This window comes from Daphnia magna, linkage group LG6 (genome assembly GCF_020631705.1).
Source record: "Daphnia magna isolate NIES linkage group LG6, ASM2063170v1.1, whole genome shotgun sequence".
NCBI lineage: Eukaryota > Metazoa > Arthropoda > Branchiopoda > Diplostraca > Daphniidae > Daphnia > Daphnia magna.
In genome coordinates, this window is record NC_059187.1 from 6899894 (window position 1) to 6919293 (window position 19400).

Genomic DNA, 19400 nt, shown 5'->3' on the forward strand with positions numbered 1-19400 from the left:
CCGTGACAAACAGTATCTCACTCGCATCTTAGGTATGGCAACCTACATCGACAAGTTCTGAAACAACCTGGCTAATCTCACACGCCCTCTACGGGATTTGCTGAAAGATGACGCCGAGTGGATCTGGGAGGGGCAACCCCGCGTGGCTATGGTAGGATTAAAAGATACGTTCGCATTACTTCCCACCCTACGCTTGTACGATCCGGACCTCCCAATGGTAGTTTCAGTGGACGCCTCGTCAACTGGGTTTGGCGCTGTTCTACTTCAGGACGGTCAGCCCGTAGCTAATTCCTCAGGTTCCCTAACGGATATGCAGAAGCGCTACCGTCAAATTGAGAAAGAGCTGATGGCCGTCCAGTTTGGGCTACATCGCTTCCTACAATACATCTACGGCAAACCCATCGTCGTTGAAACGGATCATAAGCAACTGGTAGGTCTGGTGGACAAACGTATAGCAACTTGCTCTCCCCGAGTTCAGAGAATAAGGCCCCAGCTTCAATGTCACGACTTTGATTAAAGTACAAGCCAGGACGCGAACTTAATATCGCTGACACTCTAAGTCGAGCCCCTAACCCAAAGCTGTATACGGAAGACGTTGCCCAAGCAAGTGAGGAGCAAGTTCACGCAGGTTTGGATGCCGTAATTCCAGTTCTTGCTACACGAGCCCGATACGCCGCCGCAACCGCAACTGATCCATGTCTTCGAGTTGTCCGGGATGTCTTATCACGCGGCAGGCCAGAACACAAACGACAATGCCCAGAGCCGGTACGGCCATTTTGGAACGTCCGCCTTGGCCTAGAGATTGATGGCTTACTTCTGAAAGGAGAGCGGTTGGTCGTCCCAAATGTGCTCAAACAAGAAATTCTTAAAGAGGTGCACGATGGTCACTTTGGCGAAGTTAAATGCGTCGAGCTTGCTAAGTCGGCTGTCTATTGGCTGGGATTCACCAAAGACATCCATAACATGGTAGCCGGCTGCGCCATCTATCAAGAGAACAGAAATCGGAATCCTGCTCAACCCTTATTTCCGGTCGAAATTCCGGAACATCCCTTTCAAAAAGTCGGAACAGACCTGTTTTAAGTCCTAGAGCAGACTACTACAGCAAATTGCCGTGCGCTGCACCTCTTCACAGCCTTACTACATCAGCTGTGCTATGCGAAATGAACCGAGTATTCTCGGAATTCGGGAATTCTACCCCAGAGCAGCTTGTTTCGTTTCGTTTGTTGTTTCGTTCTGTTTTTTTTTTTTTTCGGGCACCACAAGATCCGACACACTTCGTCGAGCCCCGAATATCCTCAGTTCAACGGTATGGCTGAGCGCACGATCCAAACAGTAAAACAAACATTGTTGAAAATGGTTGATGGTGGTAGTTCTTTTTGGCAAGCCTTTGGTGGCTATCGGATTCACACCAGTCTCGGACAAGTTGCCGTCAGCCACCGTGTTGTTGCAAGGTCGCACCCTTCGCGGCACCCTGCCATTCCTGCAGGCAGCCCTACAACCGCAGTTCATCAGTGCATCGACGGTAAAAAGCCAACTTCAGCTACACCAAGCCAACACCTGTTTCACGAAGGATCGCTCACCTGACGTGCGTGGATCAGCGTTATTGATTAGACAGCCAGTCAGAGTGAGGATATCCGGAGAGTGGCTTCCCGGCACAGTTAGTGGCAACTGCGAGAATCCGCATTCATACATCATCAAAACGAAAGACGGGTGATCATTCAGTGTTGCCACCAGTGGCTTTCTAGAGCCATTTTGGCTTTTTTTGTTTGAAAATTGGACGATTGGCTTTTCTAGTTTTTTCTGGCTTTTAGGCTATTTCTGACTTTTTCTGAAATTTTCTCATGATTTGGCTTCATAATGGGCTTATTTTAGGTTTAGCGCAAAAAATATTTGAAAACATAAATTTGGTAACTTTAACTGCAGTCGGTATAAAGCATATGCGTATCAGCAAATTCAGCATGACAGCATTGAATTCAGGGGCAGGGCTTCAGCTTTCGGAAACCGAACGGAAACCAACCCCAAAGTCATTCGCTTGCTCTTCAAACAATTTCCGATCTTGATAGAAGAATGCGATCCGGCAAAGGCGGATCTTGAATGAGGTGAACATGCAAATATACCTATAACTTTCTTTGGAGCTGACTTTGGTGGGAATTTCGAAGCTTTGCCAGTCGAAGAATACTGGGTCAAAGTATTTTCTGTCACTATTCCTGTTACTGCGCGATCAAAGAAATCTGAACCAAAATTCCGTAATTTAGAAATGTGCATATCTCTACTACTTTTCATCCCTTGCAGTAACGTGCTGTGTGAGCGATGCTTTAGTCAGATGGTCCCTACCATCACTCCTCATAGGAGCAAGCATCATCCGCAGACACTCACAGCCATTCTTCAAACTCGTTATCGGTTAAAAAACAAAAATGAAACTCCTGCCACCGTGACAATTCCGCAAGAGCTAATCAGACTAGCCAAGAAGGTGCAATCGAACGTTACTATTTCTTGCCTTTAATGTCTTGATGAATAATGGGATTCGTATTTTTAAATGTCAAATTTAAAAAATGTCAAATTAAATGTCGTAAATTTTCAATGTCTTGCTGCCTGATACTCTGTCCAGGTCTGATTATCTGTCTGATCTATGACGTCTCAAATTGAATCCTAGTGGAAAACCTAACCAGGAAAACCAAGAATACACCAAAAATACTGATCTTACTAATTTGAATAGATATTTTTATTTTGAGAAAGTTGCTTTAAAAGTTGCTTTTTTAAACATGTCAAATGGTTTTATTTGCTCGATATGGCCACTTTTTTGGTTTATTATTATTATTATTATAAGAATATTACATATTATTTAGAGAAAATTATTTTGTGGCAACATTGCGATCATTTCGCCGAAATCGGCGGGCCATTGCCATTATCCGGAATACCGAAACAACTCCGCAGACCCAGACGCAGAAATCGCTGTTTTCAGTTCCCCGTGTTTCACCACCTTCTCCCTTGCCGGCAGCACAACCACTGCAGTCATCGGAGAAAAATCCTAACCAAGTAGAGAGTCCGTTAGACGCATTGTCACCCACGTCTGCAACAACGTTTTATGGGTTTCCACCGTTTTCCCCATTCATTCATCACGGTCCGGCCCATATGCCCGACCCTCGAACGCCTTGTGGTTCCGCTAAACTGCCAACTGGAGTAGCCGATACTTACCGAACTGGTCGGTACTACCCGAGCTGGCCAGCGGTACTTGGCGCCACCAAAGAAGATATAATCTTCTCATCGGTTCCCATTTTTTGGTTTTTTATCCACCTCTAAACCCTGAATGTTCTTAAATGGATGTATGCATTTTTTTTTCTTTTTAGAATCATGGATCCTGGAAGTCTGTCACATTTCACTGTTTATTGTCCAAAACTACCGTGTAAAAGGTTAGCCATTATAGGTCAGACGATCTGAAGCTAAGGGGCACTTTCCCACACAATATACAGTCCTTTGTCTCAACTTTAAACTTTAACACGTGCCACTTAAATATCGTTTCAAAATGGGAAATTTACTTACAATTGTTATCTTTTCACGAACACCAGGATGCCCCCTTGAAAAGTACTCCGATCTCGAAGCATCACTTCAATACGGGAAATCATCCCCCCATACGATCAGCTCCCTACCGAGGTAGTCTTCTGTAATGCGAGGCTATTTACAAACAAGTTGGAGAAATGCTTAAAACTGGGATTGTTAAACCATCTTCGAGTCCATGGTCCTCACCAGTTGTCATGGATCCAAAGAAAAAAGGAGAACTCCGTTTTTGTATTGATTACCGGAGATTAAATGCAATCACGGTCCGTGATGTATATCCCCTACCGAGGATTGACGACTTTTTAGATCACCTTGGAGGAGCTACAGTATTCACTGTCTAGACTTAAAAAGGGGGTATTGGCAAATTCCTATGAGTGAAGAAAGTCATCAAAAGGCCGCATTTGTCACGCCAGACGAGCTCTATGAGAGTACCCGTCTACCTTTCAGTCTCTGTAATGGACCTGCTTCATTTCAAAGAACGATGGATCAAGTATTGACTGGTCTTAAATGGAATGTCTTCTTGGTGTATCTTGATGACCTGGTCATCTCGGGCAGGACCTTTTAAGAACATCAAGACAAGTTGGAGACTGTATTTATAGCCCTGGAAAAAGCTCAGCTTACCCTCAACTCAGAAAAATGTGCCTTTGCCCTACGTCAAATTTTGTGCCTGGGTCATCAAGTAACCGCTGAGGGGATTACTCCTTACCCAGGAAAAGTCGACGCTTTACTAGACTACCCCTTTCCTAAAGATGGTCAATCTAAAACTAAACTGGTGGATCTTCACAGTTTTCTGGGCGTGATATCTTATTACCGCCCCTTTGTGGACCATTTTGCCTCTCTAGTTGCACCGTTACATAACCTTTAAAAAAATGTTTCGTGGAGATGGGACCGAGAACATTTATTTTCTTTTTGAAAAATTTAAATGCTATCAGTTAATGCACCTATTTTGAGCCATCCTACAGAAGGAGGACTTTTTGAGGTTCACGTTCACGTAAGTGGAACCGGCCTTGGCGCAGTATTGATGTAGTCCAACCCAACTAACATGAAATCGCATCCCATTTCTTACCTCAGTCGCAGGCTGTCACCAGCGAAATCAAACTATTGCTCCAATGAGTTAGAATGTTTGGCCCATGTATGGGGATTATGAAAACTACGCCACTATTTGTATGGCCAAACCTTCAAGGTGAAGACCGACAACAAAGTTGTACGTTTGTTGTCCCAAAAGAAAGATATTAGAGGGAAACTGGCTCGCTGGAAACTAATCTTACAAAAATTTGATTTTTCGATAGAGCATCAGAAGGAAACAGAAAACAAAGTTGCTGATGCCTTGTCTCATCACCCGGTTATTAGAGAGGATCTACCACATCCACAAGTTCTATGGGTTGACTACCATTTTGGTCATTATTCAATAGAATAAATAGCAGCATGGCAGCAGGGCGACAGTACTATCCGTGAGCCACTTTTACATCTCACAATTTTACGATCGACTGAAGAGTCACAAAACAAAACGAAATTTTCAGAAAACTTCATCCTTAAAGATGGTGTGCTCTACAAGAGAGGTGAACGAGAGTTAAAATTAGTTGTACCATCTCTCCTTCGACGGGAGATTATTCTTAATTGCCATGATACACCGGACAATGGAAATTTTGGAGTCCTGAAGACTAAGGCAAAAATCAGAAAGAATTACTGGTGGCCAGGTCTGTCTCTTAGCGTTCAGGCATATGTGGCCTCATGTTCCTTTTATCAAAAGAAGAAGACCTTGACATTATCCCCTGTTGGAAAACTTCAACCCATTACAATCCCAAAGAAAGAATTCGCTCTTGTGGGCATCGATCACATTTGCACTTTCAAACGATTCAAATTGGGCAATAGATATATCCTAGCAGCTATTGATTATTTATGTAAATGGATCATTGCTAAACCCGTCACTAGTTACAGCCGCAACATTCGTTCGGGAATTCATGAAAACGGAAGTGATCGCGAAACACAGCTACCCTGAACGTATCTTCACTGGTAATGGTACCAGTTACACCACCAAACTTCTGCAACAACAGTTACAACAATGGGGAATTGATCAGTCCATCATTACCACTGGACACCATCAGTCAAACGGACATGTCTAGAGAATTAATCAAACTTTGGTCAGGGTGTTTAAGGCTTTTGTAAACATTACCCATTCTGATTGGGATACCAAAATTTCTATCACCACCCTAGCCATCAACATGGTCAAACAATAAAGTACTTTGTCTCACCCTTTGAACACGAACAGTCATGCTTGCAAGTTTCTTTAGCAGGCAAATGGGTCTATATCCTTTTATTTTGTTTGGACGGAAGGGATACTATGGTGCCTACCATACCCTCGTTTTCTTTCCATTCTTCTCTTCCTCTACGTTTCAGTTAATTTTCCTACATTTAATGTTGCACCTTTTTCGCGGGTTGCAAAGAAAGAGGAATAGCAATAAGGAATAGGGGGAAGGGGGAGGGGCACCAAAGTATCCCCTCCATCAAAAAGAAATAGAAGGATATAGACCGATTAGCCTGCTAAAGAAACTTCCAAGCATGACTGTATATGGGAGGCTACCAGAGTTTCCTTGTGAACGACAGTTTCCATGGCTCCCTCAAGATAAAGAAAACTTTCATCGTTGTATGCGTCGCATTGCTCAATTTAGGAAAGAATTACAATTGAGGCTGGTGACTAAACGACAGGCCGTCAAGAAAGGATATGACAAAAACCGAAGACATCACCCACATTAAAAATTAGAGATCTTGTGCTGGTAGCCCACACTCTTCGTTCCCCTAATTTAACTCAAAAACTGTTGCCGAAATATATTGGACCGTTTCAAATTGCTGAACAACGGTCTCCTTTGATTTACCTAGTGGAATCTCTTCCAACCGCCAGAAAAAGAATGTGGTGACGTTTTTCCGCCAATGCTACTCGACTAAAACTTTTTTAAAGTCCCCAAGAGTTCGACTGGTCTCCAATGGAACCGAAAGTTGGTTGATTGTATTGTCTCCTAGGAAACCCTTTGTTCTTGTGTCTTTGCATCATTCTACAATGCCTTTTTCGTGTTTGATAGTTCTTTGTTTTATTCAGTTTTTCTCAATTAAAACTGGAGTCAGGAAAGGCTGTGTTGCATCTGCTTTCACTTCGCCTTCGTCAACTCAGCAGAGGGCTGAAGCGTTCCTATGACGCTGCTAGGTCCCAACTGGGACAGAATCTTGTCCAGAACGTTGTAAAAAGAGAGTAGGGAGTTATTATAAAACTTAAAACCAGAGAAGAACGGACTACTTGCTCTTACTTTGTCAAATACTTTTTGGTGTTTGACTTGAAGATAACTCACACCACTGGGTATGTTATATTCTTGTATCTTGTTTGTGTATTTGTGTGGAACTGGAATGCCATAAGCATGGCCACTGATACATCTGCCGTGGTAAAGCGGGCATGGGTGTACCATGGTTATGTGGACATGTATGGCGTGGTAAAGCAGATAAAACAGGAACGGAGTGCTAGTGGCGTATTTAAGATATCTAAGTCTGTTTTGTAACCATGTCAGGAAGTGTGAGCTGATCTTGGCCTAATTGAAATACAGATTTCGTAACAATATTCTTAATATTAATTAATAAAATATTCGAAAGACGCGTTAGCCTGCCAATACGTGGCTTAAAACCTTTAAATCGGTATTTGAATTTTTGTGCAGGATAACTGTACATTTTTGTGTCAGGATTTAATCTACCTAGTTCTGGAATAATCGTTTTTTTACACTAAAAGTAAAATAAAATGTTTAAATATTTTCCATTCCCAGTAGTTCCCTCTCGTGGTCTCCGGATCGAGAGCTGCCGTTCTTTTCATGGGTGGCTAAACGCATACGGACCGTATACGATTTGTATTCCAGGGAAATTATTTTCAAGGCAAGAAGCAAAATCACGATGACTAATTTCTAAGGGTAACCAGTAAGAGATACTTCTTTTTGTTTCACAGGTTTAACAATTAGGTTGTGGATCTGCTCCCTGGCCTTTCGGTTGAAAGGGGGGCTTGAGCATTCGATGTAGCAATTGACTGATGATGTTAACCTACGATGTGTTCTCCCTCAGTAGTTTTTTGCTATCGCTGCTATTAACATTCTGAAAAAAGGTTTTTACTGAAGTTAGGATAACAGCTTGTAATTTTGCACCATTATGTTGATTTCCATACCGGCTGGCAAACCCATTTTGCCGTTCGAGCGGTGCATCCCAGAGGTACTTCAAACATTCCTATTGGTGGTAATTTGATGTTTTAAGTGGTGTCGTTCGTCGAAGTTGGTAAAAACGATTTTATGCGGCTTCGTTGCTGAATAAACCAATGGGTTTGCATCCATGTAAACGCCTTCAGGGCCATGCCATTCCGCATAAATACGGCTATTGCGCAGAATTTTCGAGCAGTTCTCTGGCTGATAACTTTGTGAATCTTGCATAGAGGGCGTTTTATGTTGCTGCAATATTGGAAATCATCGTTGATCGTTGATCTCTGATCGTTGTCGAGGTCCCCAGACACAACAAAAATAATCTGGCAAATTTCCGAACAGAACGTCATTGGTTTCGTTATCTGAATCTCCTGAAAGGTTGATGACCTGAAAGAGCTTGTACTGCTGGGCGTGGTAAAAATTCAACATATGCTCACCGACTTAAGACATACCTTTGTCTTCATTTTTTCAAAGTAACAGACAAAGCATTGTCTTAAGATTCGGCTTTTTTAAATACGATATTATTCTTTCCGCTAGTGATTGGTAGCTGTATTTAAAGTTGACTTATTCATATTTTTGTCATTATATGTTAAGTTTAATTTTTTTTTGCCGGCCTTACCAAGAGGTCTGATTCTTTCTTTTGTTTAGACAAAGCATTGTCTTAAGATTTGTCTGTTTAAAATACGATATTATTCCTCCCGCTAGTGATTGTTAGCTGTATTTAAAGTTGACTTATTCATATTTTTGTCATTATATGTTAAGTTTAATTTTTTTTTGCCGGCCTTACCAAGAGGGCTGATTCTTTCTTTTGTTTAGACAAAGCATTGTCTTAAGATTTGTCTGTTTTAAATACGATATTATTCCTCGCGCTAGTGATTATTAGCTGTATTTCAAGTTTAATTTGTCATGTTTTTGTCATTATATGTTAAGTCTAAGGTTTTTCGGCCTTACCAAGAGGGCTTATTCTCTCTTTTTTTTTAAGACAAAGCATTGTCTTAAGATAAGCCTGTTTTAAAAACGATATTATACCTTGCGCTAGTGATTGGTAGCTGTATATAAAGTTAACTAATTCATGTTTTTGTCATTATATGTTAAGTTGAATGTTTTTTCGGCCTTACCATGAGTGCTGCTCCTGTTTGTTTTTTCTTCAGACATAGGCAAGTCTTAAGTTTTTTTCAATAGTTATTTAAAATTAAATTTTAAAAGTATTTATCAATTTCATCAAGGAATTTTACAAATATTAATTTGAAATAATTTATGATTATAAATTTGTGAAGTCAAGCAGTCGACATTTTTTCCCCTCCCCCTCCCTAGACGACGAATTCGACTGCGCCGATCCTTTCGGCGAGCTCCGGAAGCATTGCTCGACTTGGCGGTATGGGCAGTATGGTTCAAAACACGGTCTAACAGGAGAGGTAGACTAACGCCATAAGAGCTTTTTGTCTCAGTAGGGTGGGAGGGTTATACATTTATTTTATCCCTTTTCAATTCACAGCATAAACGTCCAAACGTTTATATTCCCTTTCATAATTTTCTAAAAAATGTTCTGTTTTAATGGTATGGGTGTCATTTAAAATTTCAGACACAGCCTTATCTTAAGTCGCAGAGCATATGTTGAGGGTTGCACATTTTGAGAATTTTTTTTCTTTTTAACTTAGCATTTCTTTAAAAACTTCTCAAATCCAAGAATCTTTCATTTAAAAAATACTTCAGACAAAGCAACGTCTTAAGATTTTATCTATTTTTACGAAAGCGCTATTACCATGTAATTTTGGGGATTATGCAAATTTTTACTAACTAAGAATTTTTTTAATTAACTAAGCCAATCTTCATAAGGAATCACAATCGGAAGCATCTAAATTAACTCTAAATAGTACCGAAGTAGAAAAAATTATGTAACTAAACAAGGAAAATCTTATTTTTTTTGTAATTTAAGTTTTATTTAATCAAGAAAAACACAAATTATTTCTTTTTTAGTCAAAAGATCTTTATTGTTTAATATTAAAAGCCAAAAAAGAAATTTAAAAATTTCAGACAAAGTCTTTTCAGAAGAATTACCTTGGTGTTTCGATTCGTTTGTTCGGTTGACGTCTCTCAAGCACCACAATTAGTTATTATTTTAATTTTGCAACGGGACGGATCAGAGAAAAGGTTCTCTTACTTTTATTAAATACAATATTGCTTTAAAAGAGTCAAACATTTATTTTTCATAACTTTTAGTAAGAATTATGCAATTTGTATTCTAAATTATATTGCAGATTCATCATCTTCCGAATAGCTAGATGAGCTTTCTGTTTCTTCATCAGAATATTCGGATTCTGAGAGAGAATCGTAATTGTCTTCATCAGATGTGTCAAACTCAAATTCTGGTTCAGAATGATTTGTTTGTGTTTCACATACGAAATCTGAAAAATCCTGGTTGCACTTTAAATTAAATGTTGTTAGAGCCATTTGAATTTTTAAATTAAGATGATGAACTTCAGAAACTTTCATGACGGATTTCCCTTTCGCAAATTTCTCGTCTTCTCCGGTATGTTTTTGACTTGGTTGTTGTAGTGATGACCGTTTATCAATGAGGAATCGCATGTAGTTTATCATTTCATTCTTACTCAATGTAATTTCCTCCCTTGCTCTTTTCAATAGCATCCAACAATCAACAATATTATATTTGTCGGCAAGGGAAACTGCAAAAACGACGAAATGAAGTTTTTACTTAAAAAAGTACAATTTTTTTATTTTTACGTGTGGGAAAGTGCGTGTCATCCCGATCCAGAACTGTTTCCCAAGGAAAGACACCTTCATTGAAATCCTCGTAAGAAATTGGAAGCGTTGTATCCTTAGAATTAATTAATTCAATCGTTTCCAAAGCCTTTCGTTTAGTTTCCGTCAAAACCCGCCTTAATTTAGTGCGACTCTTCGAATTTTCTTTTTTAGTACAAGTTCGATACTCTGAGTAAGTAATGCGGTCTCAATTTATTTTTTGTAATATACCTGCTTCTTTAGAGATAGAAATGGAAGTAGTCTTTAAATGAGCATGTAAGCCCTCCAGCATTCTTCTCAGTGTATCAACTGTAGTCTTTTTGGTTTTTCTTTGGTCAAGAATTGCCTTAGCTTTTGTCTCCAGCTCCTTGTGAATCAGTGGAAGATCATTATATACGAGGTTATGGGTTTCCAACAATTTCTCGAGTTTTGGAGTGCCTTGTTTGATTTCCTTTCTTGCCTAAGAAAATTTTCGTTATTTTCAAATAATTATTCAACCTGTATTGCAAAGTTGTTTACTTTTTCTAGCTTTTTGCGTAGAAGGAAATGCATATTTTCAATTTTACCCCAGTTCCAATAAAGAATAGCTAATGTTAAAAAATCGTTTCTGTCTAAATGAAGTAAGAGTAAAATCGTTGAATTAATAGTTAACAATGCAACAATGTTTGCTAATAAATACAGTAAGAAGCTCTATTACTATGTTTGGCCATATGCTTTAGCACATAAGCATATAGATACAATTTGGAGAAAACTTGCTCGTGCTCTTCTCCTCCAGTTAAGCCCATTCCAGTTGTCCAGCGGGGATTCCATAAAATCTGTTTTGTACATATATATTTCAAGCTTGAGAGAAGACTTTGCTTCATAATTTATTGATATAATACCTTGCATGGCAATTGATGTGCATTCTTATGCATGATAGGCAAGATTCCTGTCATTTCACTTGTTAGATTACGGTATTCAGGAAAATGACGAGCCACTTTTGTTTTCATCCATTTCCAGTATTGGCATACCACGTCGTAGCAGAAGAATTTGGCGTTACTTTTCATGGCTTCGTTGTGCATAAATGCAGTATGGGTCCACGATTCACCTTTAAACATGTTGATTGCGTATGGTACAACGCAGTGCTTGCAAGAGCTAACGACGAGCCCAGTCTCGTCATACTTCTTTTGTTCATTGGAGTCTTCTCTTGCGGCCTTAAAAGCCGATCCCCCACACATCTGTTTCTTTTTTGTCTACAAAATAAGATATGGGAATTAAAAATACTATAAAATTATGATTAATCATATCGTAGTCCAGCATGTCAAATCTAGTAGTTTCAAATGAAATGTAATTGCGTACAGTAGAAACTTTGTTGTAAATCCTTTGACGGAAATTTTCAACTTCTGTATCGGATTTGATAACTAAGTTTCCAAACCTCGCCTGTGGCTGTTCCATTCTATTGAAATAATAAAACTTAAGACCAGTCTTTGTCGTGTTTTCTTGTACACGCATCTTACGTTCTTTCGTTTTCTGGATTGTGCACTTTTCCAGCCGAGCTTAAGCGCCTCAATTTTACGATAGCGTCAGAAGATCTGACTAAAGGTTCTTTCCCTTAACTTGGGCAATGAGTTTTGTCTCTTTTCAGCACTTCTTGGTCAATATAGTGGCGACAGGTTTCCCACTCTCTTTCCGCAGTAGTAAATAACGGTACGTTAATCGGTCCATTCTTCCAAATCAACCAAATCATAATTATAACAATTGAATAAATTGTACTGCTTTGTGTCACGTACCCGTCCATATTCTTTAGATACGTCTTCAAGAGTGCGAGCGTACATGTTCTTTGAAGAACCTGGACACTTGTGGGAAATGTGATACCCTAATAGAAGTGCCTCTTCTGAAAAAAGATATGTAACTTTCTCTGATAAACTTGCAGGGAAAAAACCAGAAAATATATAGTCGTCGATAGTGGCTTTCCTAACAGTATGGCAACTATCACAAACAAAATTAGTTCCCTTTAACAGAAACCGACCTGTCCAATTATTTTTTAAATTATTAGATAGTCTTTAGAATACGTTCTACATTGAATGTTATTTTTACCTTGCTCAGTGACAACCACGATTGATTCTGTGAGATTGGGTGTAAGCGACATCGATCCAAGGCAGTTTACATCACAGCATTTAAGAGGCACAAAGCATGGTAAACAAACATCTGTAAAAGAGCATAATAGTTGAGAAACACGTGTGTCTGAATTTTTATTTTTAGACAGATACCTTTTGTTATAATGTTTCCTTCTTCATCGATAAAATGATGGGGCTGTAATGTTTCCAGGGTTTCGCAAGAACACAATAGTCTTCGATGAAATGGCATGCTGGAGTGTGTGTTTGCATCACATTGATGGCAAAGGTGTCTTTTGGCAGGTCATACATCTCACAGCGTAGAAGTTCAAATCACCATGACACTGGTCACATTTTGAATGAAATAGTGGCTGTCTTGATACATATTCTGTAAAAATTCTTCTTCTAGCATGCTGTCCCCATGCACCAAATGTTTGTCGTTCTTGCCATGTTCGATGTTGTCTTACCTGCATGCTTTCTAAGTCGTTTTTCACTTCTCTTCTTAGCTTATCTGCAAAGATACAATTTCACTTTATTTATATAACCAAAATAAAATTGTACTGGATTTTCATAGTAACCAAGATCTTCAAGGCTGATAGCTGATGGGAATTCATCAGTCGCTATGTCATGTGCTGAATGATGGGTAGTGAATGATGAAACAGTTTGTGGCTGTTGTACGGATTGCGAAGAATGTTGAAGGGAATCACCACTAAGAGTTGAATTTTTTTTTCTTCCTAGTTTTTCCAAGATAAGTAAAAGTTTTTCCAGCAGTGGAACTAGACTTTACTTTTACATTGTTCTTCGACTTGGAAAAATGCTCGGATAAATGATGATACTTTCTTTTCCTCTTGGGATAAACATTTTTCTTCTTTTTCTCTTCTGTTGATGAGGTTTCGAAATCACTTTCCACATAATTTTCCGACTCACTCAATGAACTTACTTCTGCCATGACAAATTACGTAAAAATGTATGGTGCATTGGTGCGCCGTTTGTAGCAGCGAAATACAGATACTTTTTTCGTCAATCCAACCTTAGTCTGCTATCGTCGTCTGCTTAACACCGTTGCTATGCTTTCTTTTTTGCTGTGATCTTTTTTTAATTTAATGAAAAATGCTACCTTTTAATTGCAAAATAAATCAACCGAAATAATTAGAATTATTCTTTAATATTATTTTGCATTTCCCCCCCTTTTTTTACATAAAACCCATGAAAGTTATTCAAACGGCTAGCCACCTAGCGGTCCAAAACATAGCCACATTCACTCTCCCCCTAGATGGCTAGGGATAAGCGCTGAGTGGCTGAGCCCGCATTGCGCAAAAAAGGATCAATTTAGCGCAATTCATTCCATCATATAATTTACGAAAAGAACAAGCGCTAAAATCAATATTTAACGCTACATATCACGCATTGCACTAAATTTAATTAAACGGACGTGCAAAGTAAACCAACAATTGCGGCGACTAGTTGGGCGAGTAGGGCGTGCCCTTTCGTTATTTCGGCACTTATCGCGGCGCCTTGCGTTATTTTTGCGTTGTCGATCGCCCGTTGTTTTTAGCGGCTCGCACGAAAAATAATTATATTAAATGTTTCACGCTAGATCTAGCGCTATCTAAGCGCGCATGGCGCTAGTGATGTAGTTTTGATAAACTTGCGCGCGAAGCGCTATATTTAGCGCAATTCACTTCATCGCATTATTTATAAAACGTGCCAGCGCTTCGGTTATTTAACGAGTTGCGACAAAAAAACAATTGCGGCCACTTGACTAGTTGCGCGCGTCCGTCTATTATATTAGCGCTAGTCGCTATCGAGTCCGTTCTCTATCTTAGTGCTAATCGTCGCTTGGCCAATGTTTAGGCGGCTCGTTTGGCGAAAAATGTCAAATGGTTTGCGTTGGATATAGCGATATCGTTGCGCGTATGACGTTAGTGATCTATAGATCACTCGACTACGATGCGTTGATTTTAGGCCAATTTTTTCTATCATATGACTTACGAAACGCGCAAGCGCTAAAATAAATGTTTAGCGCTGAATAATGCGCATCACATAAAATTTGATTGAAGGAAAATTCTCGGCTGAAATAAATTGCGTTTATATTTTGCCGTTTAATTCCGGGCTGGCCGGACTGCCCCTTGTCGACGACACCCAGAATATAAACTGATGAATTTGTTGGCGATTGATCTGTCCCATATGAACAGCGGCCCATCTTTGACGGCTTTTCCTATTTACGGACGCATATATGCCTTCGCTGCTCAATAAATAAATTGAAGATGACCCACCTTCAACACCGGAAGCGGTTCGAGCTGGAGTAGCCGCTGTTGGCCAGCGCCAACGAGGTGAAAAATATCAAAAACTCAGGTGACTTAGCATGGTTTGCGGATATTTTTTTTAGCCAGATGTATCTGGGAACTGGGAAGCGCCTTCTTTTCGCTCTCAATAGCAAATGGCTGCGAGCGGTGGCCGCTGAGTTTTTCAAATGTTCCGTCTATGTGGTGCGAGCCAGTAGCCGCTGCCGGTGTTGGAGGTGGGCCATCTTCAATTTATTGGACAGCAAGGGCATACGGCTATAAAGGAACGACGGGTCGCTAACGATCAGCTACTCTGGGTGTCGTCGACAAGGGGCAGTCCGACCAGCCCGGAATTAAACGGTGAAAAACTAGCGCAATAATATTAAGCCAAATATTTGCTAGATATGCGCCCGGTTAATTAAATTTAAAACAATACGCTTTAATAAGGGCTAAATTTTTATTTTAGGGCTTGCGCGTTTCGTAAATTATACCATGAAATAAATTGCGCTCAATTGATACTATCGTGCGCAACTTAATGATTAGCACCCTCCTGCGCTCTTAGTAAAGCTTGTTCTAGTGAAAAATATTTTACCTTATTATTTTTGCGTATATATTATAAAAGGTATTGCGCTAAATTTAGCGCCTCGTAGTTTATCACAGGTAAATCACTAGTGCCATACGCGCTTACACAGCGCTAGATCTAGCGCGTAATATTTGACTTAATTATTTTTCGCGCTACATATTTATTTTTGCTGCTTATTTGTGTTTGTAAATTATGTAATGAAATTCAATGTGCTAAATTTTACGCATTTCGCGCAAGTTAATCTTAAGTTAATTATTAGCGAAATGCGCGCATAGAGAACGCTAGATCTAACGCTAACAATTTAAAATGTTTGGCCGCGAGCAGCGAGCCGTATAAAACAGTGGAAGGGCGACGATTAGCGCTAATAATATAGCCAACGGACTCGCGACAAGCGCTTATATCATGTACAGGCACGCTCTTCTCGTCCATTGGCCGCAATCGTTTTCCCTTTCGCAACATTTTATTCGTCGATTTTTTTAAAATTAACGAACCGCTTGCGCGTTTCGTAAATAATACAATGAAATACGAATATTGCGCTAAATATAGCGCATCGCGTGCTACTTTATCGCAAACAAATCGCTAGTGCCACGCGCGCTTAGATAGCGTTAGATGTAGCGCAACAAATTTCAATGGATTTTTTTTCGCTTATAATGAGCCGCAAAAAATAGCGGACGGACCAGCGATAAGCGCTGAAAAAACGGACTCGCGTTACTCGTGTGACCAGTCGCCTATGGCACGTTTTTAGTGCCATAAGTAGCACCTGAACCCAGCACCTGAACCCTCAACCTCAACCCAGCACCTCAACCCTCAACCTCAACCCGGCACCTATCTATTTTCCGGCGCTATTTTTTCAAGCTACTTTGTCAAGCTATGCTGACATCTAGCGGAGGGAAAATTAAGCGACCCCGAACTTACATTGTGCCCCCTAGTGACAGAAATGTGGAAAGTTGTCTGCTACACTTTTTTTGCTTAAGCAGTCGCGTGGCTTTTTCGTTGGTGTTAAATAATATGCGTTACATTAAAGAAGGTAATCCGGTCTCATTTATTTTTATTGAACCGAATGTTATTTTTGGGGTAGAGCTGGTTATCCAGTCCCATTTTTTTATTGTGCCACATCTTTTGTTTAATTTGACATTTTTTCTGAATACTGATGTGACGTGTTGGGGAGCTGGTTATCCAGTCCAATTTTTGTTATTTTACCACATCTGATATTAAATATTAATTATGATATTTCATTTATCAAATAACAAAGTAAAGAAATTCTGACCAGTTATATATTGATGCATACAACCCATTACATCATAGTTTAAACAAAGCTAATAATAATACTCCTGATTACTCATTGCAGAGCTGAAATACTACCTTTTACATTACCTATTCAATGTAATGTCTGATGGGCCAATAATCTGTGTCATATGACTTGCACTTCTTGAAAATTTACTCACAGAACAAAGTACATTGATCATGTCATAGTTCTTGACTGCAACTCGTTGAACAAGCTGTAAGTACACACATACAGTTTTTGTATCATTTCGTAACTTTTACTGACTGTTTATGTTTGATTCATATGCAGATTTTTTTGGCATTCACAGTCAAACATGGAAGATTCACATTCACTCAGCAATTCTGAAATTGTTCACGATGAAACAGATCTAGCTGAAAAGAGGCTAAATGAAGCCATGGCACAAAGGAAAAAGAATTACAACACATGAAAAATATAATGGGGAGACAAATTAAACAGAAGAACAAAGAAGATCGAATCAGAATTTCTCAGTTCAAAGTAATTTATTTGTCATTAATTTGGTTACGTATGCCTACTTAAAATAATTATGTTATATTATTACAGGAATCCTTTAAAGGAAAAAAGGAAGTACCTAATCGAAATAAACCATGGAAAACTATCGAATGGCAAAACTATTGGAATTCTTTGGGTAACCACGATCAAAACAACCTTGACAGGAGGAAGTCGCACTGCCACAAGAGTATCTACACCAAAATAGATGAAATGGCTGAGAACTTCAATGCTCCAGTTGTATGTTTAATTCGTTATCCCAACGGAACCCAACATACCAAATATGTTTTAGCCAGTGGTGGGGGAATTCAGTTTGCCCAATCAGAAGATGGCATTCTTATAGATCAACTTTGGGTTCGACATTGGAACAAAAAACAAGGTTACTTTTTTGCTAGTGTATTCAAATTAGAAATTGTTTTTAAATTAAAATTATGTTTTTCAGAGAAAAGACAGAAGTTGTGTGAAGAAAAGGGCATATGGCAAGAGAGAGCCAGCAAGAGAGAGAGAAGAGGTATTTCTTGTTTCCTACAAATTTTTATAGCTGTGTTAACATTTGTATTCTAATTTAGGACTGAAGAAAGTAATCGACCAAGACAATGAATCACTACTTCATGACAATCCAAAGCAGAGAAACTTCATTGAAAAAGGAGCCAGCAAAAGAAATAGAACAGGTTTTCATGTTTTCTAGTTACTTCTATACCTGTGCTAACATTCATAATATAATTTAGCAAAGAAGAAAACTATCGAACATGAAAATGAATCAGTACTCCTCGAGAATCATGAGCAGAAAAACTCCATTGAAAGAGGTAGAAAAAGCATTATGCTAATAAATTTTGCAATTATTAGTGCTTAAAAAATTTTTAAAATTTTAAAGGAAAAAAGAAAAAGTCGAAAGAGAAAAAAGATGAAAGGACAGGAAACAATAAAATGAAATCATCTAAAGAGAGAGCAGAAGAAGAAGAAGAAGAAGAAAATAACAAAATGGAGAAACAGGTGAAGTGTAGTACAAAATATACTCCTCCGTCGAAAAATGCAAAGCAATATCCTTCACCAAATTGCCACGAAGGTAACAACAAAGATAATATTATTTCCACTCAGGTTGTGTTTAAATTATTGATTTTTCAATGGTGTGTACAGATGTGGACAGTTTGCTGACATTGCAAAATGAGAGAAATAATTTATCACCTCTTTCCTCCGCTCCTCTTTCACCGTCCAGCACAAGGTCTTCGTCTCCCAATTATCAACACCGCGAAGGTATAATTTATATCAGTCGTCTTTCAACTAAAATTCTGATTATTTTAGTATTTACTTCTCTACGGTACAATCAGAAGGGGAAATATTTGGGCCAAGCAACTCTGGAATTCCTCCGCAAACGACATTGAAGCGGGTGGCAGATGGTACGGCGGGTACTGCGGCTGCTTCTCTTATAAAATATCTCGTTTTTAATAAAGACCCCAAATTGGCAATTGAGCCATGCGTAAAGGTCAGACGTTTATCTGCGCCTTTCCAAACACAGGGAAAAACAAGAGGAACAAGACGAGGAAATGGAAGGTTGCCTGGAAGACCGAAAGGACGAGGAAAGGTCCCAGCAGGAAAAAAATTATAGAACAGAAGTTCGTCTGATTTGTTCTCCAATACGCTGATTTGTATTTCAATGGAAGTGTAATAATATAAAAGCGTTAATTACCAAGCATCGAAACGTTTTTTTATTTGTTGCGCTATGATAGTCGAAAACCACTTCTTTATTTCCTTAATTTAAATTACAGTTAAAAAATGAACATACCACCTTTTAAATATATAGAGTGGTTCGAGGTAGGGCTGTGGGCCGGGCCATGAAAACCCGGGCCACAGCCCGGGCTAAGAAAAAAAAAAACCCAACTCGACCCACCGAGGAATATTTTGTACGGACCGGGCGAGGGGTTGAACCGCCGGGTTCGCGGGCCAACCCGAGCGGTGGCGCCATCTAGTAGTCACATAGAGAAGCTCGTTATTCACTATGCCTGCGGCCTCAAGAAAGACCTAAAAATATTGCCGCCAAATGCTCTACGAGAATTTCGTTGCATGAAAAGTAGGATAAGTGGTAGAAAAGGGCGTTCGTGTTCAGAAGACATA

The 19400-nt window shown here is 39.3% G+C and overlaps 1 protein-coding gene and 1 pseudogene across 1 annotated transcript; one reads left to right on the top strand and one right to left on the bottom strand.

The window, feature by feature from the left end:
* Window positions 1–9895: 9895 nt before the first annotated feature.
* LOC123473802 lies at window positions 9896–13798 on the bottom strand (annotated as a pseudogene).
* A 2635-nt stretch (window positions 13799–16433) lies between these two features.
* LOC123473715 (uncharacterized protein DDB_G0283697-like) lies at window positions 16434–19071 on the top strand. The gene is given in 12 exon segments (XM_045174979.1): window positions 16434–16452; window positions 16455–16508; window positions 16845–16879; window positions 17070–17102; window positions 17104–17185; window positions 17188–17276; window positions 17343–17528; window positions 17731–17799; window positions 17866–17959; window positions 18017–18094; window positions 18163–18281; window positions 18818–19071. Coding segments are annotated over 12 exon segments (972 nt in total). The 3' UTR covers window positions 18932–19071.
* Window positions 19072–19400: the final 329 nt, after the last annotated feature.